At 38.1% G+C, this 24721-nt stretch overlaps 1 protein-coding gene across 4 annotated transcripts in view; it reads right to left on the bottom strand.

Annotated features, from left to right (window-relative positions):
* Positions 1-24721, bottom strand: part of Dennd1b (DENN domain containing 1B) — a 218205-nt gene that overhangs the window by 143136 nt on the left and 50348 nt on the right. For 2 of the 4 annotated variants that reach the window (XM_076547525.1, XM_076547526.1), the window contains exons 4-5: positions 5513-5562; positions 3452-3571 (exon numbers count right to left, since the gene is read on the bottom strand). The exons of the other annotated variants lie outside the window; for them this stretch is intronic. In XM_076547525.1, coding sequence (XP_076403640.1) covers positions 3452-3571; positions 5513-5562 — 170 coding nt within the window. The remainder of the gene's footprint in view (positions 1-3451; positions 3572-5512; positions 5563-24721) is intronic. 4 annotated transcript variants of the gene reach the window in all.

Genomic DNA, 24721 nt, shown 5'->3' with positions numbered 1-24721 from the left:
ATAGATCTCTAGCCAAGGGTGGGCACTTCTTGCCCACCTCACCAGCCCATGTTGAGTGGTACCATCCCTAGGCTAGTGGTCCTGGATTCTATTAAAAAAAAAAAAAAAAAGCAGGCTGAGCAAGTTGGTAAGCAGCTCCCATGCTTCCATGGCCTCCTGCCTCCAAGATCCTGCCCTGTTTGAGTTTCTGTCCTGACTTCCTTCAGTGATGGACTATGGATACAAAAGTGTACGCCCCCTTTCCTCCCCAGCTTGCTTTTTTTTTTTTTTTTTTTTTTTTTTGATTTTTCGAGACAGGGTTTCTCTGCGTAGCTTTGCGCCTTTCCTGGAACTCACTCACTTTGGAGACCAGGCTGGCCTCGAACTCACAGAGATCCGCCTGCCTCTGCCTCTCGAGTGCTGGGATTAAAGGCGTGCGCCACCACTGCCTGGCCCACAGCTTGCTTTTTGATCACGGTATTTCATTGCAGTCATGGAAACCTAACTAAGACAATGAACACCTCATGTTTTCTCTCATATGTGGATAGTAGATTTAATACTCTAGATATGCACATTTCATTTGGAATAGCCACAGGAATTAGAAAAACGGTGGGACAAAAAGATAGGGGATACAATGATATAGAGGGAAACAGGACAAATGGAACAGGGGTAATTAAAGGCGGCGGGAGGAGTGATAGCTAACACTGAAGTGCCCTGACTTTGAAGGACAAGGATGGAGACACTCCATCAAGCCTGCAGTACTTTCCTAATCCCAAAGGGAACAAGAGTGCAGTGTAAAAGCTTCCTGAGGATGTCTCACCAAGCAAGACTCATTCTAGTTCTTCTCCACCAGAATCACCGTCAGACAATCAAAGAGACTAACTATAAAACAATATTTAATAAAAAACCCAATAACCAATGATGTTCACTATAAAAGACTATCTGATTAACATATATTTTTACTTTTAATTTATTATATTCACATAATATAATCATATTTTTGCAGGTAAAAGTATTTCTAACTCAGGAGTCAAAAAAAACATTCAGCTATTCTTCTGAATGCAAAAGTTTGAGTCAACATAATAACTTCTATAAATTAATGACAACTGGCTTACAGACATATACACTTATATATATTTATAAATATATATATAAATCATTTAACAAGAAGTATATTTCATGTTTTACATAAACATTTTTAAATAACGATAGCTTTCCCAATTTAAAAACTACAATAAACTTATATAAACTATGGTAAGTATATAGTAATTATTTCAGCTTACTAATGGGTTCAATATATTCAAAATATTTTGAGATAAAAACAGGGAACAGTTCAAATTCTTTTATTATAAATAGTATCAGGAAATCAATTAGAAGGATGCAGATTCAAATCTAAACAATGATATCTATAAATTATTCACAAATAGGTCATTAAAATAATAGAGAAAACTAAGAGAAAGACAGTATGAGAAGAGAGATGATGTAATTGATGAATCTGAGGGACGTATACACAGAAGGTCACAGGACTACTGAAACTCTTCTGTAAATTTTAATTTTTCAATGAAATTCTCAAAAATTCACAGAAAATATTAGAAAGTACATATTGTCTTGGTTTTTCAAAGGGAAAAAATCCAACCTTGTTAGAGTACACAAAAATATGTCCTCCTTTAAACTTTAGATTTGAAAGTAGAAAAAAAAAGTAGACTCTCTTTCTAAAACTCTGAACCTCCAACTCCACCCCACTACCTAAACCATCTTGTCCAGCTAAAACTTTGACCATATGGACAAGTTGTGGCATAGCATGTCTTCAATCCCAACACTCAGGAGGCAGAAGCAGGCTTATCACTATGAGTTTGAAGCGAGCCTTTTCTACATAACGAGTTCCAGACCATACGGGGCTTGGGGGAAAAAAATAGACCTCTACTTTGAAGCATAAGGTTCATTTGGGCAAAGTGTAAGTTTTAAATACAATTATTAACAAGAATAAAAAAAGTGGTCCCTCAATGAAAAGCACATTCATTCTAAAATACCCATTTTGATTCAAATAAAGAAAAAATTATCCAGCTCCAACATTTGTTTGGAGTGTTTTTACTAAATCCCAGATCTCCCTATCCAGCAGAGACTAGCCTGGATTTGCAGGCCTCCTGCTTCTGTTTCCAAGGACTACACCACACATGCCTCTGTGACTGACAAATACAGCCCACTAGCAAATGAACAGAGAGGCTGCACATTTTATACCAAGGGGCACTGGTTTGAATAAGATCTCCCCCATGGCTCAGGCATTTGAATACTCAATGTCCAGGTGGTGCCTGGCTTAGTTTTAGGCGGTGTGGCCTTGCTGGAGAAAACATTTCACTAACTCACCGGCCTTAATGGTTAAAAAAGGGTGACACCATTCTGAGTTGGCTCTCTGATTGCCTGGTTATGGTCTGGAATGTGAGCTTTGAGCTCCTCCTGCCACCACATCTGCTGCCTGCTGCCTGCTGTGACGATGATGGACTCTTATCTTTCCAAAACCATAAGCCCAAAATAAACCCTTCCTTCTGTAAGTTGCCTTCGTCATGGTGTGGAACCACGGCAGTAGAAAACTTACTAATATACAAGGTTTTCTTCATATGTTAATCTGAAAATTGAATGTTATTATTCTACAATCATTTCCATTGAGTCTACAATTGTGATTATATATATATATATATATATATATATATATATATATCATAATAGTAAAGAATTCTACTTTTTATAGACTACATCTGGATTCTTTGTTCACCACGACATCTCACAGGAACTCTAAGTTTAAATATTTCTTTTTCAACTACCAACAGCTCAAATCACAACACTTTGCAGGAAGGAACTATGAATCTAGCAAGATCATCACAAAACTAAAACCCTATTTCCGGCTTATTGTTTCCACTGGGATAGGTAGGACCTGCAATTAGCAGATATCCCCATTCCTCAAAAGGAATTAGGAAAATAAATTTTATACAAAACTTCTAAAAATATATAAGGTTAACAACATCTTTTAAACTTTTTAAAATACCCAGTGGCCCAACAAAACTCTATAACTTCTTCCCCAACTACAATTTTGCAACCTTTGCCTTAAAACAGAAATTCATTCACAAAAACCACACAAGCATCAATGACAGAAAAGAGCATATGTTAATTTTATTAAATGTTATCCTATTTACCCACATCATAACTCACATTAATATTTAATTTTCAGTGATAAATCCATAACATCTTATCTTTAAAATATTTAGTTCTTTTAAGAAATTTTCTAATGTTATTGGTAAACAATTTATCCTGTATGTGGGGATTATTTCTTACTTTGTTCGATTTAGACTGAACAAGCAAAGAAAATAAACAAAATATAAGAATTTATTTTGTTTTGATTTTTTGAAATCCCAAGCATAATACAGCAGAAAAGCAAGATAATTTATTCTAAAGCCAAGTTTTTATTATAATTACTCACCTAAGAATACATAAACAAATTCTGCCTCCTGATGTGAGTCTGCAGAACCCAAATCTCTGCTTACTTTCAATGTCTGTCAGTACGAAGGTAAAGTGCTGTCCAACTTGATTCTGAGATGCCCTAAGATATAACAACATCGCAACATTAAATCTGTGCTCATTTTCTTGAAGATAAAAAGGCTTGACTAGTATTCACATTGGCTTTGCCTTTCCAGTACTGGGTTCTAGAAGCTGGAATGATGTTCTATAACTAAAGGGTCATGAATCTGTATATCAGCTCATGAGTCATGCGTCAAGCATCACAAGAGGTTCTAACATCTCACAGGTAGAGCATGTCAATACAATCAAATGGCTCACTTGGAAATCAATGCTCATCCTACATTTTCAGAAGAGTAAGTTCCCCATAAAATACATTATGAGGTTGGAGCCATGGTTACTCACTCTGCAGAAAAATCAACAGATTCAGTCACTACACTCATCTCTAGCCTCTCTTGTCTAAGTTATTCTACTTTTCCCAAATTTTAATTGCTTGGTTAGCAAATCATGTTGCTTCATCCACTGAGGGTGACAACCATCATGTTGAATTGCTTCTTCTATGGACATTCTTACCCAATATAGTACACCACACCAAGCACTACTGGTATTTTTCTTAGCATTATCTTTTAGAATCATCAATAAGCTGAAGAATCAAACACCAACTCAAAAGTATACACTTCCTACTAAAGAAACCTACTAGGTTATCTGTAAAAAGTTTTACCTGATTTTGAAATAAGTAAAATAGAACCTATGACATATCCCACTTCAGCATAAGGGGTGGGTGATGTAAGTTACTAGACAAAATGCTTACCTCTGTTTAAAATGTATCAATATACTTCTATATTCCATATGAGATACTGGCTCATAAAACCAGACTAGAACTTGAGGATCTTTGTCCCAAGATAAATATTGATGACATATAAATTTGGTTTTAAAGTATTCATATGGATATTGAAAAGTTGAAAAAATTACTACCAGTGTTCTAAAACAGTAAATTATTTTGTCACAAAACACCAGTTATTAAACAAGTATACATCAAAATGGTCGGGGCAAGTACACATTTAAATGGACAGGGATTTTTCTAGTTTTATAAACTTCAAATAAATCCTCCAGTGATTAATGTATCCTCTAGTGTTTAAGATTTATAATTTCCTCTTGCAGTTTTTCTTCCTTTATTTTGTTCTTACTATTGATTTAATACTATAATTTTGGAGTAAGACAGATTAACTAATTCTCTAGAAACTTAAGAAAATAATTTTATCAGCAATATTTATTAGTATTAACTAGAATATTATTACATCACTTTACGATCTATACACTAAAATTTCAGTGTTATTCACTAATCCTTAGCACAGTATCTTCCTAAAATAAATTTTCTTTTAAAAATTTTTTATAGTACACTCAAATAAAACTAATAATAGTGATAAATCACATAAAAACAATAAATGTCATTATGTCCAGAGATGTCTATTATACTAAATTCCAACTGCATACAGAAGTTCACTTAGTATTTGCAGTGAAACATAAACACAATGAAAATTTCAAAGCTACTGGGGAAGTTTCCCACAGCCACAGCAGTAATGCACTGTTCTATGCTGCTGTTCTTGCGAGACAACTAACAGTGAGTTCACAACATCACACAGATGCTCTTCCAATTAGGATGAACTGGTAGTGAAAACAGGGTGCATACATCTAGTTTTAAAAGACCAACTGAAGGCCCTGATCAAAGACCAATGACATTTTTTTTCTGCTAGTACTTACAATCTATACCTGAAGAATAAAAAGAAAAAACATAACCTGTGGCCAACATTACTTTAAGATGTCCTCACTGGCCATGGCCGAGGAAGTAAAAGAATAATCTGAAAGGCATTATTTAATTATCTAATTCTGAACCTCACATCACCAGTGTTTCAATTGGAAGAAAAAAAAAGAAAGTATATGTCATTTTCTTAAAATGTATATTTAATCACTGTGAAATGCATGCTAAGAAAAATAAAGTTATCTTAATTATTAACTTATACTGTACCTTTCCACGTCAAAGGGAAAACAGAACTTGGGCACGCTCTGCAGTACTTCCTATAAATGCAAATTCAAAATAAAGAGGATGCTTTAGAATGTTTTTTTTAATGCAGTTAAAAGTTTCTTTGGGACATTTTCAAGGGGTGGATGAAGTATTTTTAAGACAAAGGCTCGGGTTCTCCGACTAAAATAATTGATTATTAAAAAGGAATTAAGTGTGTGCTTTGGCAGATTGCACCGACAAAGCCCGGAAGCCCCGGGAGGGCAAGGCCTGGCCTGAAGGGTATTAACACCCTTCGCATCCCTGCTGGGATCCCCTTCAACAAGGCCAGATGGATCTCACAAGAAGCACCACACCATATGGGCAAGCTGTGTCTGCTGCTACTTGTACCACAGGCTAGCCACGGGGACTTTTCACAGATTCTGGCTCTAAAATATAAATGTTGTTTCAATTAAAATGCAGGCAGAGAAAAGGGAATGAAGTTGGCAGCAGAATGAATTGCTGCGAAGGATAACGACTCTGCATGTCCCAAACGCCAACGCTTTTTTTAAGTTAAAAGACTTTGTATAGATTCTAAAATATACTTTTACAGGTTTAAACACATGGTGTTAAATTTATTTCAAATAGCCCTCTTAAATGCATGTTTTAAAATAAGTCTCTATTATAATATAGTTAAATATTAAAATATTAAGTAATTAGATATGAAAAATCAATGTTTTACTAAAACAGACAATAATCTTATTAAAAATTTAGAAAATATATTAAAATCCAAAAAATGCAAACTGTCAGACAGTTGGAAAAATAAGAAAAAATGTACTTTGATGTATCTGAGTAATACATCAAAATTTAACTTTTTATCTAAGGTCCCACCTATAATTACAGATATCATAAAAGATATAATAAGGATCTCATAAAGGAGCAGAAACTAAAGACAATGCCTATTAAGAAGCAAAGGAGCAAATATCTTAACGAAGCAGTAACTTCCACAAATGCCTTTTACCAGTAAAATCAGACTGATCCAAATGCATAAAGCTTCTATAGAAGTACACTATTAAGTATTTTTAAGAGAATTTCTTAATTAAAAAAAAATTGGCAATTATTAGTTTAAAATAAATACTGTAGAAATCCAATAGCAATACCTAAGAAAGCTTCAAGAGAATAAATTCACAGAAGCATAAAGAAAAGCATCATATTAAGGGGAAAAAAAGCATGCTAGCCTTAGGGCAAGTATGCAGGCCTGCTTTTGAGTGTGTACCATTAAAAGTTTGAGCACAGACCCATGCTTAGAGAAAGTTACCTTACTCTTTACAATATCTTGCTAACTGTAATTAAAGAAATCACTAGACATGAAATAAATGACTAAAAATGTAGCTTATTACAAATGAGGGCAGTTGTTTTCATTTGACTGTTGCTTAATTGTTACCTTGTGTCATATAACGTGAAGTCATTTACCATATTTACTACACCTATAAAGAGCAGTAAGATAAACTCTTGCAAAACTCTCCACATAATTCAGAAACAGTAAAAAGCATCCAAAGTCAATGTCTACCACTGAATATATATAAATTAGCTGTATATTTCACATCAATTTTTATGTTCAAATTAAGGAGGAAGCCTCTTACTTAGTTGCTTAATCTTTCACAAACACCCTCTCTTCTCCATAAGCAACATGCATGCAACACACTTCTGCAAAACAGCCTCAGCTCGCTTCCCAACTGGCAGCAGCATCCCTCAGGGGACAAGTCTTTAAACCTCTTCACTCTTTAAAATTCAACCAGCCAGCAGGTCTATAGACAAGTGTATAAACAGTATGGGGGGGGGGGCTCCTCTCAGCTTCTGTCAGCGACAGAGCAGCTATGCCTTTGACTGTTCCCTGACAGGATAAGCAGGGTGCACAAAGATCAATAGCTGAAGTCCTCCTAGCTCCTAGGACTTCTTTTCTTCTTTAATTACAGGTGCAAACTAGAGTTATTTTAAAGGGGTGGGGCTGAAAAGAGGAAAAAAGCATTCAGACAGCTTTTGTTCCTTGAGTTATTTTAATAATAGTGATAAATGAAAATTATACTTCTACATATATTAGCGATAAGTGTGAGGTTTTATATTCCCATTCTGTCTTCCTCTGTGTCTCTCTTCTTCTGTCTCTCTCTGTCTCTCTCTCTCTCTCTCTCTCTCACACACACACACACACACACACACACACACAGAGTTACTTCTAGATATGTATTCACAGGTTAGTTAGGTTTGCCATACTGCTGACCACAAACAAGGTAAGTTTCCTGTGGTACCAAAGGATTTTGTTTCTACAGAAATTCCCTTAACCAAGAAAAATTTGAGTTTCAGAATATTCCTAATAAAAATGTTACTCTCACACAAAAACATCATAATTGCTAACACATGTCAAAGATAAAAACAGAAATAACAAAAGGAACGGACTAGAATATGAAATTATCCAGAGCAAGTACCAATGGGCAATAATGGATATTTTATACATGCTCCAAAATAGGACATCTAACTATCATATTAATGACTGGAAATAACTCATGGAAACTTCTTTACTGGGTGCTTATCCCACAGCATGTAGCTCACCTATAGTAGTGATCCTCAACCTTCCTAGTGCTATGACCATTTAATACAGTTCCTATGTTGTAGTGACCCCCAACCATAAAATTTTTTCGTTGCTACTTCATAACTGTAATCTTGCTGCTGTTATGAATCGTAATTTATGTGCAAACCCTGTGAAAGGGTCATTTGACCTCCAGCTTGAGAATCATTGACCTACAGCTTTGTGAAAGGGAAGAGTAAATGTTAGTATTAGATGGAGAGTCCACTCAACCCAGAAAGCTGCCATGCAGCATCTTAGAAGAAACAAACACTTAAGAAAAAATCTGCTTTAATATTCTAAAATCCACACTGACAGTGGTCTCAGAACTGCTTTGGGAAGAGTGGAAGATGAAACACATCATTTCTGGAACCTACTTCCCCTTCCACTTTGCCCAGCACTTCCTCCTGAACAAATGCAAGTGCTTACTGAAACGCTGTACTTCCCTCTTTCTTGTTCTGCATAGGAAATCTAATCTACACCAATGACTTCAACTTTATGTATTCCAACTTCTTACAGCTTAGGCAGTTTTATGAAGTCCACAATTGTCTCTATCTATTACCTACTTTCCTATATCATTTTCTGAATAGCCCAACACCTCACATCTACGATGTTTACAACTGAAGTTGTTGCCAGAGTTACAACCCTTAACATCTACAGTGACATGATCCTCTCCAAAGACACACAAACCAAAAATATGGCAATCAGTTATACCCTTCCTCTCCCCCTGACTCTCATATATAACCAATCATTCACCAAGGCCATTAATTAAATTTCATTATTATCTTGCTTTCCATAGCTGCACTGAAAAGACCCTCTTTCAGTTAACCTCTAAACCTCCATTCCTGAGACTTTATCTATGTGGACAGAAATACCCACAACTGGGAGAGTTGCAGTGGAATGGTTGGGTCTCCTCCTCTAAGGGTCAAAAGACCCGATTTGAAAGTTTCCAGTGGGTAATCACTGCTCCTCTAATTAACACTATAATAAGTGATCCTAGAACAGAGTTCAACAACAGACTAAGTAATAATAAGGACCAGTTGAACTCTCCTAAGCAAAGAGATGATGCAGATACAGTGAGGGACTATTTAACTCAACATCTCCCTCCAGGAATTAGGGATTGTCTCTCCTAGTCTACTCTACTAAGCATGCTGGCTTTTGTCCTTTCCATGCGATTGTAGAATGAGTCATAAGCATTCAGCACTTACAGAAGGACACAGCAGCAATAACCAGTATCCAGTGAAGAAAGCATCTCTACGCTCCAGAAGCCTACCATGTGGCATCTAACTAGGGCCAGAGCCACAACCCCGTCCCGAACTAATCATGGAAGGGAGACAGTTCTATGAGCCTTGCCACAGACATGCTCAGAACAACCAGAATCCAGATTCATTTGCTTTCAAATAAGATCTTGACACAAATAATTATAAAGATATCTTAGCAAACTAATGTTCATAAGGCTCTCCACAATAATAGCATAGAAATAACAAATTTACACTAAAGTTTTAATGTACATATAAGCAGAGTATTATATGAGGGTCATTCTCAAACATTCATAATTGTATTTTATGGGAAAAAAAACACTTCCAGAATCAGTTTTACAACAACAAAAGTTCTATTTAGCAATTTTAATTCAAATTTTTCAAAAAGGACATAGTTTTCTAAAGACAATATTTAAATATATTAAGTAAATATGAAATAATTACATGTAACCATTCCATCTATTTGTGCTTTATATAAGGGAGCAATAAACTCTACCAAAAAAAAAAACAAAAACAAAAACAAAAAAAAAACAAAAAACCATGCACAACTCAGCCACAGCAGTTTGGGTAACAGAACTGAGCTCGAGCCCCACAATGTCCCCTAAGATGTAGCAGTGCATCTCAGAGAACTGCCAGGAAAACTGACGGCCACATTCCACATTCCATCTTCAAAGGGAAGACAGGCAGGCAGTATCCAGTGATGCAATCAGGACACACCTTACCACCAGAGAGGCTATAGGAAATGACAGAGAGCCTGAGAGCATGTCTACACATCAGCTCTTGTAAAAAGTGCTTTAAACTTATGGAGTCTATTGAAAACTTAAGAGAGAAAAATAAAATAAGTAGGATAACTGAGCCCATATGATATTTTTCCTCTTGGTTTTCACATTTTTCTGTTTTTTTTTTTAAATTAGAAATTAAAATCATTTTTACCCCTTCTCAAGTCAGAGAAGACACACTAATTCTGTGTGTTTTCATATTAATATTGTTTAGACAGTTAAGCTAATTAACTTCACTATCAAAAATTCAAAACAAAGTTTTATCATTAGAAGATTTCAGAACGTCCATGAAGCAGATGCAGCCAGTGAGGAGCGCTGTGCAGAATGATTTTAGAAAGACGTGCTGGTAAGATTCTGTCAACTTGACAAAGCTGGGGCCATCTGGAAAAGGGAACAGGAATTGAGAAAATGCCTGAATAAGCCTGGCTTGTAGGCAAGTCCGTAGGGTGTTTTCTCCATTAGTGATTGACATGGGAAAAATGAGTCTACTGTAGGTAGTGCCACCCCTGCCCCGCCTGCCGGCCCATAGGTGGGCCTGGGCTATGCTATATAAAAGAGCGAGCCCAAGCCAAGCAAAGCACAGTGAACAGCACTCCCGAATGGTTTCTGCTTCAGTGTCTGCCTCCAGGCTGCTGCTTGAGTTTCTGCCCTGACTTCCCATCATGATGGACTATAAGATTAAGATAAAAATCGAGCCTTTCCTCCACAAGTTGCTTTTACTCATGGTGTTTATCACAGCAACAGAAAGCAAATGAGAAGAGATTCTGTGTGCCTGTCACTCATACACAGTGACACCTCTGCCTCCTGTCACTTCACATTGATCTAATACACAACCCAAAACACGCTTACTCACAAAAGGAGATGGGTGCTGTCTGTACCAGGCAATAAAAGGTATAATTCATTACCTCCCATGCATTTAAAAGAGAAGCTTTTTAAAAGTGTGAAAGTATATGTAAAACAAATGAGGATCTGGAGATTTTTGTCAAAGGTTCTATTATAAAATACCTGTAATGTTTGGGGTTATTATCTTTAAACTTCTCATACAAGTAGATATTGTGTATCTTGAACTTGGCCACCCCATTGCCAGATCTCATTCTCCCCCTCCCCCTCCCATCAGTCCACTTTGTTCTCCTACAGTTTCATTTTGTGATAACATAAGTACACATATTACATAAGTCTTAGAAAACCTGGGAACCATAATTGAAAAAAAAATGCAACTATCTTTCTGAGATTGGCTTTATTCATTTAATATATTCACTTAGCTCCAGTCTAATCTATTAGCCTGAATTGGACATTCTTATTCTTCCGAATGGCTGACAAAAAGTCCATTGTGTATCTATACCATGTTTACTTTATCCAGTGCTCTGTTGATGAACACCTAGGCTGGTTCCATAACTTAGCTACTATGCATATTGCTGCAGTAATATTTCATGCACACTGTTTCTGTGATATGTGACCTTGGAGTCCTCTGGGTAAATACCCAGCCTTTATACGATGGATTTATTTTTAATGTTTTTGAAAAGTCTCCATGCTGACTTCCTTAGTGACCATGGACATTACATTCCCAGGAACAGAGTGTAAACGCTTCCCTTCTGTCCACAGCCCCACACCCTCACCAAAACATGTTGTCATTTGTTTCCTTATTGAGTACCGTTCTGACTTGGATGAGATGGAATTACAGTGGAGTTCTGATTTGTACTGATTCCAGTAAAGTTGAACATTCTCGTGTATTTACTAGCCATTTGTGTCTCTTGTGAACTCTGCTTAGTTCATTAGCCAAGTTACAGACTGAGTTGTCCTCTTACTGTTTAGTTGTTTTCTATATATGCTGATGCTAATTTTATGAGGTCCCATTTATCGACAGCTGCCCTTGACTCCAGATCAACTGCAGTTCTTTTCAGAATGTCCTGGCTTATACCTACAACTTAAAACAGTTTTCCTTTTCCCCAATCATTTCAGAGTTTTAGGCCCTATACTAATATCTTTGATCCATGTGGATTTCGTTTTGGACAGACTCAAGGAGGGAACTTGAGTTTCACTCTTGTGTGAATATCAAGGTTCCCAGTGCCACTCACTGAAGAGGCTGCCTTTCAACCGTTGGGTGTTTCTGGCATCACTGTAAAATGAGGCAGCTGCAGATGTGAGCATCGACACTGGAGCCCTCTACTGAGTCCCACGGGTCTGTGTGTTTTGTGACCGTGCTACTGCTGTGTGGCATGGCTCTGTGGTGTGACTGAGGCCTGTCCAGCACTACAGTTCTCCTAAGGTTGTTTTGGCTACTGGGGGGTCTTCTGTGCTTCCCCATAAATTTAAGATTTGTTTTATTTCTGTGAAAAATGAGGTTTGCATTGAATCTGTAGATTACTTCTGTTGAGATATCTATTTTCACCATATTGCTCTTTTCCAAGCCAAGAGCACGAAAGGTCTTTCCATCTTCTAGTATCATCTTCAATTTTTTTTCTCAGATGTTTTAAATGTTTTTATTGGTTTTTGTTGTTGCTGCTGCTGCTGGGGTGGTGTGGTGTTGTTTTTGTTTTAAGACAAGGTCTCACTACATTGATCAGGCTGGCATTGAACTCCATCTGTCACTGTCTCCAGAGTTCTGGGATTAAAGGCAAGTGTCATCAAGTCCAGCTAGTATTTTTAAAGTTTTAATTATATGCCTTTCACTTCATGGGTAGGTATATCATGAGGTATTTTATCTCTCTGGCATAACCACTGTGAAAGGAACATGCCCCTGGGCTCTTCCTTAGCATGTTTGTTATTGGTATGCAGGAGGCAATTGATTTTTCTTTATTTCTGTCCTGCTACTTTGCTGAAAGTGTTTATCAGTATTTCCTGGTGTAGTCTCTTTGGTGTCTGATGTAGAAGCTAATCACTTGCATATAAGGACACTTTGCCTTCTTCCTTTCATACTTTTATCCCTTTTATTTCCTTCTCTGTCTTCTTACTCTTGCTAAGACTTCAAGCACTGTAGTGCATAAAGAAGGAAAACTAACTGCGCCCTTGTCTTGTTCAGTTTTCCATTGATTTCAGACCAGGGATGGAGAAGTGGTAGGTAAATCCTCACACAGAAGTGCTGACTCTGGAGTGGAGGAAAGGAGTGATTCCAATTCAGTGTCAAGAGAGAAAGCATGATGCTGGTGCAAACAGCTGGATCTGCTCAGGCTGCTGTGAAAGCTGTGCTATCTGAGCTATGCCAGAGAGTGTGAGGATGGCATGGATGCACACTCCCATTTCTCTAGTCCAAAGTCAACACTGAGCATGTGAACGATTGAGCAAGAAAACACAGGCATGTGGTTAAATAAGATAAGGACAATCCAGGACTTGAAAACTGAGTTCAGTAGAGATAGAAGTATTGAAGAGAACTCAACCAGAAATAAAGATAGAATTGAAAAAAATATCAATACCCCAATTGGGAAACTCAGGGAAAACCCTGCAAGTAGAATGGATCAAGTAGAAGAAATAGTATCAAGACTTGGAAATAAAGTAGAGGAATTTGACCACATAAGCAAAGAATATGAAAATTTTTAAGCACAGGAAAGGAACATGCAGAAACTGAGAGACATCATAAAATGTCTAAACTTCAAATTACAGGCAAAATGGGGGAGAAGAATCTCAAGTTATTATAGAAAGCCACAACTGGCCAAAATGCAGGAACAACTAACTATGGGGGCCCAGCTCCAAATGATACATCTACAACACATTCTCTACACGTAAGGCTCAGGGAACAGCACAGAAGAGAGGATAAAACAATTCTAAGAGCCAGAGGACCTGTTTCCTATATACAACCGGAAAGCTGAACCCATAAAATCCCAACAAAATGGTTGCCTAAACTAGCCCTGAAAATGGTAACACCAGGGGACATGCAAACACAAATGAGGGAAACCCCACAAGGCCCTGCCCCTAGGTGAAGAGCAATGCGCAAGGCATAACTTCTGAGAGGGGAAGAATCACTCTTCCCCACAGATAAGCCCTCAAATTTGTCCAATATCAAGTGATCAGCCCTAAAAATAAAACATATGATCCATACTAAATAGACTCAGCAGACTGTATTTACAAATTTATATTAATATCTGTAACAATATTAGAGAAAAAGAAGCCATGACTTTGTGAGGTAGTTGGAGGAAGGGGTGGAGAAAGAAGAAGGTGGAGAATGATTTAAAGACAGTGACTCTGGTGATGTGAGTAGCAGTCCAGTCATCCTTGTTCCACATCCAGTATCCACCTATGAGTGAGTACATACCATGTTTGTCTTTCTGAGTCTGGGTTACCTCACTCAGGATGATATTTTCTAGATCCATCCATTTGCCTGCAAACCTCATGATGTCATTGTTTTTCTCTGCTGAGTAGTATTCCATTGTATATATGTACCACATTTTATTTATCCATTCTTCAGTTGAAGGGCATCTAGGTTGTTTCCAGGTTTTGGCTATTACAAACAATGCTGATATGAACATAGCTGAGCAAGTGCTCTTGTGGTATGATTGAGCATTCCTTGGGTATATGCCCAAGAGTGTTTGTTTGTTTGTTTGTTTGTTTGTTTGTTTGTTTGTTTGACCAGGGAGGCTACATGGAAAACAAGACCCCAAGAAAGACACGGGGATTGCCCAATGACGGAGAAATGGATGAGATCTACATGAACAGCCTGGACATGAGTGGGGGTAATGAAGGGTCGAGGGAAAGAGAGCTTGGGGGAACAGGAGATCCCAGCTGGATCAAGAACAGAGAGGGAGAACAAGGAATAGGAGACCATGGTAAATGAAGACCACATGAGAATAGGTAGAAGCAAAGCTAGAGAGGCCCACAGAAATCCACAAAGATACCCCCACAATAGATTGCTGGCAATGGCCGAGAGACAGACCAAAGTGACCTACTCTGGTGATGGGATGACCAAACACCCTAATTGTCGTGCTAGAAACCCCATCCAATGACTGAGGGATCTGGATGCAGAGATCCATGGCTAGGCCTCGGGTGGAGCTCCGGGAGTCTAATTAGTGAGAAAGAGGAGGGTTTATATAAGCGAGAATTGTTGAAACCAAGGTTGGATAAAGCATATGGACAAATAGCCAAACGAATAGAAACACATGAACTATGAACCAAAGGCTGAGGGGCCCCCAACTGGATCAGGCCCTCTGAATGGGTGAGACAGTTGATTGGCTTGATCTGTTTGGGAGGCATCCAGGCAGTGAGACCAGGTCCTGTGCTCATTGCATGAGTTGGCTGTTTGGATCCTGGGGCTTATGCAGGGTCGCTTGGCTCGGCCTGGAAGGAGGGGACTGGACCTGCCTGGACTGAGTCTACCAGGTTGATCTCAATCCTCGGGGGAAGCTTTGCCCTGGAGGAGGTGAGAATTGGGGGTTGGCTGAGGGGAAGGGGAGAGGGGCGGGAGGGGGGAGAACAAGGGAATCCATGGCTGATATGTAGAACTGAATTGTATTGTAAAATAAAATAAAATAAAATAAAATAATAAAATAAAGACAGTGGCTCAAATATGAAGTTCACAAAATATAAAGAATTTTTTTAAAATAAAAAGAAATATCTGATGTCCTCTTGATGAAGTGCTCCCATAATAATGCCATCTGACTGTTTAGGCTAGAAGTGTTTTGTCAGCAAACAATCATTTCTACCTACTTGCATGCTTCTTCCACTGAGAGTCTGGGAATAAGCTTTGCCACATTTTCATGCCAAGGCAGCCTCTGTCTTTGATAACGACACACATTTCTTGGAGACAACAGAAAGAGAGATCCTGTCTTCTCAACCAATCTGCTAGTTTGTGCCTTTCAATGTGGAGTAGAGACTGTTAATGTTTGGTTATTAAAAGGTATATATCACTGTCTGACAAACTATTGACTTTATAGTGTTCTGTGCTTTTCTCTTCCTCGTTAGCTTAACTGCTGTTCCAGCATGCTTCAGTCTTCCTCTACCCTCGGAGTGTACTCATCTCTTCAGTCTGAAGGAGTGCTTCGAGTATTTTCTGAAGATTCACCTTAGTACTCATGAATTCAGTTTGTTATTATCATGGAAAATTAATTCTTCGAGTGTAACAGACAGGGTTTGGGGGATGGGGTAGTCTTGGTTAGCAGCTTCTTTTAGAATTTGGAATCCATCATTCCAAGATTTCTTGGGTTTCAGATTTTCTGCTGGCACATGACTGAGTTGTCCTTGAAGCTCTCAATATACTCTCTTTGTTCTGTGTACTTAGTGTTTTAAATACAATAAAATGTGGGCGGTTGTTTACCAGTTTTGTGTATTTGTTGTTTTTAAATGTCCCTTGTACCTATATTTGGGAAACATTCTGCTATGATTTTACTCAAATGCTTTCTCTCTATTTAGCATTAATTATTTCTTTTTCTATGCTCCTAACTCCTAGACTTGTTCTTTCCATAGTGACACATATCAAATGTAGTCAGTTCATACTTAATTTATGTTTTGTTGTTATCTGAATGCTACAATTCCTCCACTTCGACTTCACATTTTAATGTTCTGTGCTCACTTGCTGATTTCTAGTTTTTCCGTTTGGTTTTTCTTCCACATTTCTATTTTCATATCCTGTACTGACTTCCGTGTTTCATTCACCTCTTCATTACTGAATAGAATTCATTTTTTGTATCTTCTCTGATTTCTGTGAGGTGTGTGTGTGTGTGTGTGTGTGTGTGTGTGTGTGTGTGTGTGTGTTATGGTCCAAGATTCATGCACTCTCTTTGATTTCTTCTGAATTATTTGCCTGAGATTTCATCTGACATTCTCATTAGAGGCCATTACTGTGGGATTGGCAATTTTTGGAAGGGCTGTATTGCCTAGAGTTTTCACATTTCTTCTGTTATTTGCACTGAGAGTTATGCCACTGGATAAATTGCTTTTAATCACCCTTATTTAATGGAAATGTTGGCAATGTTCAAGGGAGTCTAGGTTGTAAGACTGAGGTGTCATTTGGTTCTGCTACACTAGTTGGGATGTGAGCACTATCATGAGAGAATACTGCCTTCAAAAACAATCACTATCAATGGAAACACAGACATAACCACAAATTAATCACACTTAATGCTAATCATTTACGAAATAAAGGTACACTGATAATAATGCAACATGCAAAAATATATTAGTTACTCTGGATGAGTAGGAAGCAAAAGGAAAAAAATCAGAGTTAGACTAGCCATTAGGATTGTGTTGACAGAGAAAGGTACAGTCTATGGCCAAACTACCCTGACCTCGCTCTTCTGATCTCAGAAATTACATACAGTCGGGCCTCAAGAGTCCTTGGAGGAGAGAAAATGCAGGAGGAACGTGAAGGGGAGAGGTCTTGGACATGTGGCAGTTTGGGCTAAAAGTAGAGTGAAAGGACTAGTTAAAAAATAACTGGAGAGGTGGTAAAGTGTATGAAATAAAAGAGGTGAGCTAAAAGATTACATGGGAATGGGCAAGAGGAAGAGACAGTGGGTGTGTCAACCAAAACTAAGGACATAAAACAAAAACCTATGAAAATAAGTTAGCTGCTGCAAAATACAACTTCTAACAAAGGGGGTTCAAAGTTAATTACCTTGCATGAGTGAACAATAGTCGCTGTGGATATCGCTCTGTACAAATAAAACACTGAGACATGGGCTATTAAACAAAAGTCACAGGGCCAGGCATGGGATACTTTCCTAGTTTTTGGTCAGGGAGTCCCCAAAAGCCTCCAGAACACCACTGTTTTTGGCCATTGCCTTTGGTTACCCACCATAACTACATGGAAAGGTCCTGCTGTTAAAGACACCACACTTCAGCTGCACGACATACAGAAATCAAACTTAAGCAGACCAGGAACCTGTCTGTTTCCTGCTTTCAGAATGCCAGAAAGTGCTATGTACCCTGCTGGAAGAGAAAACACATCCAAGGTCTTACCAAGGACCGGACCTGCATGGTGGAATACTCACCTGCCTGGTAAGATGCATTCACTGATACAAAACTACTAGTGTTATAGGGTAACCAACTGCTTTCTGAGATAGATATGAGGCTTGTTCCACAGGAGGGAATTTCATGGCTGGTACTATAATCCTCATCAAAAATAGCTTATGGCTGGAAAGGTCAGAGGCCCAAGAGTAGAAGCTACTATTGCAATTGACTTCTAAATATTTATATTCACAGAGTAGGGTTGTTCTCAACCTTTTCTAAAGAGCTTCTTTTTGTAGTAGACAGAAGTTAATGATCAAAGTTCTGAGCATGAGACTGAGTGCTCAGCCCTAAATGGGACAGCTGTACACACACACACACACACACACACACACACACACACACACACACATACACACACACACACACACACACACACACACACACACACACACACACACCAAAGCTCTGAGCATGTGACTGAGTGCTCAGGCCTAAATAGGACAGCTGTACACACACACACACACACACACACACACACACACACACACACACACAGACCAAAGCTCAGCGAACATTGTGGAAAAGGAGGCAGAAAGAATGTAAGAGCCAGAGGATGGGAAGAAATGCTATGAAATGCTATCTTCTGGACATGACACGCCATCATCTCATGAATTCACAGCAGCTGTGACTACCCCGGGCCCCATGCCTTACTGAGAAGCTACTGGCAATAGACAGTTGCTGGAGGAAGGAGGATGTGATCACTGACCAGTAGGTTTCCCACGCTCCAGTGGATGGCCTCACGCACATGCACAAATGGCAGCTCAACGCAACTTAGTGAGCTAGCCAAAAACAAAACAAAACAAAAAAACATGGAGTTAGAGTGGGGCATGCTACAGAGGATGAGAGAGGTTGGAGAGAGGAATTACATATTGTTTGTACTTCATTGTCACTGTATACATACATGAGACTCTCTCTAATTGGGTAGTAAATAAAAGTCAAAAGTGAAGAGAGGGCTGGATAAGGGCATAGAGTACTAACACGGTCCAGCTTGCATGCCAATTCCTGACTCTAATCTTCAGGGATTCCTTTCTGGGGCTTACAGATATCTGTCACATAGCTGGACATTCCCTTGTGAGATTGTGTCACAGACACTGGGAATCCTTCAGGATTCTTTGGTGATTCTTCAGGAGTATGTTAGTGAATGCTATGGGTTGACACATATAGGCTGGTCCCATCTTCATGGGTCAGATTGTGAATGATGGCTCCAGCCCACTGTGGTCCTTCCCAGTATCTATCTATGTTGTTCCTAGACCTGGTCAGTACTGGAGACTTCACCTCACTCAATATTATAATTCTTATTCTAAGTTTTTCCTGCCATATGTAAGATCATAGATTAACTTTGAGGACAATCATGCTAAGTGAAATAAACATCTTTCAGAAAAATAAATGAAGTATATGAAATAGCAAAATTCACCAAAACAGAAAGTAGAATGGTGCTCACCAGAGATAGTATGATGTTCAGGTTATGAGCTGATTAAGTTCCAGAGACCTACTATGCATTTTGCTCATGGCTCACAATACGTGGAATTGCCATACAATGGGTGGATCTCAAGTACTTATTTCTATACAACAAAGATGCTAGAGAAAACTGCAGATACACCCTTTACCTTATCTATTCGATGGTCCTTAGTGCAGCTCGAACAAATAGAGTGGCCTTCAAGGAAATCACCATGTCTCAAGTCCTCGCCTTAAGGTACCTTCCTAGCACATAGATGAGCATGTGGAAATACCTTACTTAAATGCCCTTTCTCATTATTTACTTCTTTCTTATACACCAAGAGCAGGAAGCATGGGCACAAAGTTTTCATCGTCTGGCTTAATTACCTGTGCATCCTCAACACCAGGTTTACACATTAAACACCAACTTTCTGACAGTTCTTTAAACCAGCCCTGTGCTTTAGGTTCTTGTTACTTCTTCCATGCCCTAAATCTTAAAACTCAGGGCTGGATGACATGATTTTTCTCCCTTATTTCCTAGCTGATCAATAATCTAGTCAAAGTTTTTTATTCCCTTGAGTTAACTCCATGAATTAAAAAAAAAAGGAGCTTTTTAAATTCTTGCAATTTATAACACAAACCATTAAATGGTCCTAAATGGCCAGCAGGAGTCTATAAACATGTAAAAGAGGAAGTTATATATATAACCTATCTCTTACAGAACAAAACAGCTAGAAAGAGCCATAGCACATAAGGTTATCAAACTAACTTTCTCATTATGGAGTCACAGAAATAGCAGGGGGTCTATAGAAGCAGACATCTCTAAGCAGATACCCTTGTCCTTAAACCTTACCTCCCAGATTCACTTGCACTAGTGAATTCTGTAACACCACCTTGCCTGAAGCACACAGGTAGACCCTCCTAACTACTTGGAAGATACCCACACTAAAATACCTAGCATAGCCAAACTAGAAACTCTGGCCTTGGAGCTGTGGTCTTCTTCCCAGATGCCTCCTTTCTACACTGAATGCTAACTCTCCACTAGTACTGAGTTTCAGACTTCACAAGCTTGATTCTCTTTGTGCAGAAGTGTATGAAAAACTAACTAAAGCTGCATGAATCCCTATGTCTATGTTTTGCAAAAATGACTGCTACACTTCATTATTGTTTTATACTAGGCAAAAAGGTATGTTATCAATCAGTACAAATCAAAATAAGCTATAATCATTATGGCTAAAATACAATGGAAGAAACATCAAATTGTATAATATTTGGATAACTGTTTAAAGGAAACAGAAAATAATTTATACTTTAAATAAAATATTCCCTAGTACAATCCATTAAAGAAAATATGTAAAAACCAGGAAGCTGATTTTTGCAAATATATAAAAAGGACCAAAATTAGTGTTCTCCTTAAAGTATTTATACTGAACGTCCTAACATTATATTTTTCAAGATTTAAAATGTCTAGCATATGTAAAATCTATTAAAATGCACATAACTAATCTGAATCAACATGAAAATATACATAATAAATATTGCTATTCATCTGGCTCTTTTAGTTCTCCCTTAATATACAAATGAATTTCTTTTCTCCAAAATACAGCAGCTGGGAATGAAAGAAAGATTTCAAGTGATCATTTTTACATCATATTCCATCATCTTTTCATTGGTTTCTCTGAGCTTTTCTTTGAGTGAGCCCCTTTCTTTAAAAAGAGGTTTCTTTTTAGATCAATCCATATTTCCATAATCCACACTGCAGTTTCCTCCTCCTCTCCCCAGGGTGGACTAACCCCACACCCCAACTATGGCTTACAACTGTCTTTAAGCCGGACAACAATAACACGATAACAAAAGAGCGGGTAGGCAGAGGCTAGCCAGTACCATATGGTGACCAAGTTCAGGATTTTTAGCTGCTATAGAACATTTTTTAAATTAAATTTTTTAATAGTGAAGTGTCTTCATACCACTTGTTCTCCAGAACTGTATTTCAGGCAAAAACTTTAAATACTGAGGAGCAACCAACAATACTTCTTTTAAAAAGTTATCTACTAAGGATGTGTTGAGAAAGGAGCGAACACTCACCAAATACAGAAGGGGAAAATCAGTTAGGGAGTACTCATTCTGCTCATCGCAGGCCCCCTTCAACTTAAACCGAAAGAATTTTTTAAGACTCACTTTTAAAGCAGCATGCAGATGTGAGCAAGCCTGATTCAACATCGCATAGTCCGTGTGAACCAACAGCTCTATGGCAATTTTAAGAGGCATTCTTTCCATCAAGTAACAGCTAGATAAGTTTCCATCCTTTGCTTTATAGTCAACCAACTTCAACTTCTTTTTTTAAAGTGAAAATAAACTTACATGTGGAGTTCTGACCTGCCAGAGCAACAAACCCTCCACCCAAGACTCCACTGCTCAGTCTGTTCAGGAGAGCTGCTTTTGATGCATCAGACTAGATTATGTCACTGTGGAAAAGTCCTTTGTCCACTCTGCTCCTCTCAAACACTCTGTAGAACTAGAGCCCAACTTTAATTTTCCCTATAAAAAAGTTTCTGTAAAAACCTGTATTTATTTCAGCAGCATCACAGACGACTTTACTGCTGGAGGCTGCAGAGCGGGATCAGGCCCTCTAGCCGGACTACATCATTTGGAGAGTTGGAATAGAATAAGTTCACTGATGTAAGAATAAATAAAAATATCCTAATTCTAGAAGCTCACTACAGTAAAACTTTCCATCCTTCGGCTGAGCAGTTATGTCATTTTTACAGGGCTTCAAATACAACATTAATGTTATATACGCTGTATATTCAAATACATTGTCAAATGTTTCTTAAATAGTTTTTCACTGCAAATTTGTGAAAGCACATTAGTTCCATGGCCAACAAATACCTAGTCCATTAAACAAAGTTTAGAAAATATCACTATTTTACCTAATTAGTTTCCTACTGTTGGCAACGAAAATTTTAATTTCAACAATTCAAAATACAAAACAGGCTTACAGTAAATTAAGAGTGTGGTCATGATTCATATTAAATTTTCCAACATTGTACCTGCAAAGGAAATAAACCCCATCTTTATAACAGTAGTTGACAATCTGATTCTCCTCTGGATACACAGCAACACAGGAGGAACATAACCCTGTATGTTCCTACCAAACGCATAATGACAAGAGAGAATTCATTTCAAGGTTACTAAGATAGTTACAAAATGTTTGGAAGATGAAACAGAGTAAGCATCTAAATATAATTTTCATACTAACCTCTTCTCTTTACAAAACCTAATAGTCTTAAAAATTAATCAATTTGTCACAGAAATGGGTTTGTACAAACATATGCACATGTATGCACATACATCCTCATAAGAGTAATGACAAAAATTTCCTTTCACATCAAAAATCAGTTTGTGACTGTACTAAGCCCAAAAAAGTTTTAAAAATTAATTTCTTAATAGTCTATAACTGCTTATAATTCTTTTGTTAATACTAGAATCAATAAGTTATTGCTAAATAATTTGACTTCACAAGTAACATACTAAACAAAATTACAAAATACCCAGATATCAATACTGCTCAGTTTTAAATCGTGAAAATCTTTGCATTATCCAAATCCCTTTTAAGTCAAACAGGGAGAGAAAAATGAATGAATGTATAAAACTATAAGTGGTCACGTGTGTAAGAAGCATTCCTTCTACACCGCCCAGTGTGACAGCTACACTTGGTTGAACATAAAAGGCTGTGTGAAGTGCCGGATCTGACTGCCAGGCAGCTAGCTGGCAGCCCCCACATAAGAAAGCCCCAAAAGGATACAGCTAAAACGCACACGTGAAAATATGTCCTTTACTATGACACACTGAAAATCATAATTTAAACTCTCCACTTCCTACATGATTGGCTAATGAACGGCACGTCACTAACGTGATGACTGTAACTGTGGCACGTGGCCTTTTCTAACAGCTTCTAAGTGCACTTTTATCTAGGGAAATGAAAGGGAGGAGGAGGAACCATGGTCAGGAAATCATCACAAGTCAGTGATGAGCAAGCGCTCTAAATTTCGAGCCGCAAACTTCTCACCAGGCCACGTCTTTCATTCATGCTTTAATGAAACTCCATCACATTTGGCACGGCCCTTGAACTCTGTCTAAACTGAAGCTTCCACAGAGCTCTCAGACTGTACTTCCGAGAACATTAGTTCCCTGTTTTTCCCACTGTGGTCAAGATAACATATCACGAGTTTATTCAACTTTCTTTATTTAACATGTCACTCACTCAACTAAACAAACATTTATTCTCACTTTATTATATGACAGCCACAGTGGTCTATGGAAACTAGAAAAAAAATGAGAGGAAGGGAAAGAGGAAGGGAGGGTGATCCTTCAGATATATAAAAGAAGCTATGAAATTACAGGCAGGTTGCTGTAGAAGTTCAAGAAAGTACAAGAAATAATTTTCAAGCTGGCGTTTAAGATTAAAGTGCAATCTCAGCAATGTAGCAGCCTAAATAAGACCTGGTCCATGACAATAAAGGCAACATGCCCATGTGGATGAGAGAAGTCTCATAAAGTCTCACGACTAGATTAAGAGTTACAGGCAGTTAATGACTGCTAAGAGAGAAAATCAATCTCCCCGGGGGTGAGCCCTGATATGTTATCCAGTCCCAAGTGGTCAGCGGTAAAAGTACAGATATGAGCAACACTAAATTGACTTGGCAGGTTCATATTTTCATATTTATATGCATGTATATAGTAGCAATAGTAGTTAAAGAAAACAGAAATAATATATGAAAGTAGGAGGGCGTGGCTTGAAGGTAGAGCCAGGGAAAGTGGGAGAGGGAGCAAGATAGCAGGGAACTCTTGAAGATGATCCAAGTGTACTATACATATTATGAAATGTCATAAAGAAACAGCATGTTGTACAATTAATAAATGCTAATAAAAATTTTAAAAGACTGTGAGGATGCTCTGTGGGTGGCACACGCCTTTAGTCTCAGCACTCTGGAGGCAGAGGGAGAGTGATCTGTGTGAGTTCAAGGCCAGCCTGGTCTACAAAGCAAGTTCCAAGCCAGTCAGGGCCACACAGTGAGACCCTGTACTCAGAAAAACAAAACCAAGGAAGACTGTGAAGACTGAAGTGCACTGGATTCCTGGGATTTATGGGAGTTCACTGTCACTTACACAGTGAATTGCTTCTGGTTTAGACTAAATGCAGGAA

This window comes from Peromyscus maniculatus, chromosome 11 (assembly GCF_049852395.1).
Source record: "Peromyscus maniculatus bairdii isolate BWxNUB_F1_BW_parent chromosome 11, HU_Pman_BW_mat_3.1, whole genome shotgun sequence".
Lineage (NCBI taxonomy): Eukaryota > Metazoa > Chordata > Mammalia > Rodentia > Cricetidae > Peromyscus > Peromyscus maniculatus.
The sequence above is the reverse complement of the archived record's forward strand: the minus strand, read 5'-3'. Positions and strand labels throughout refer to the sequence as shown.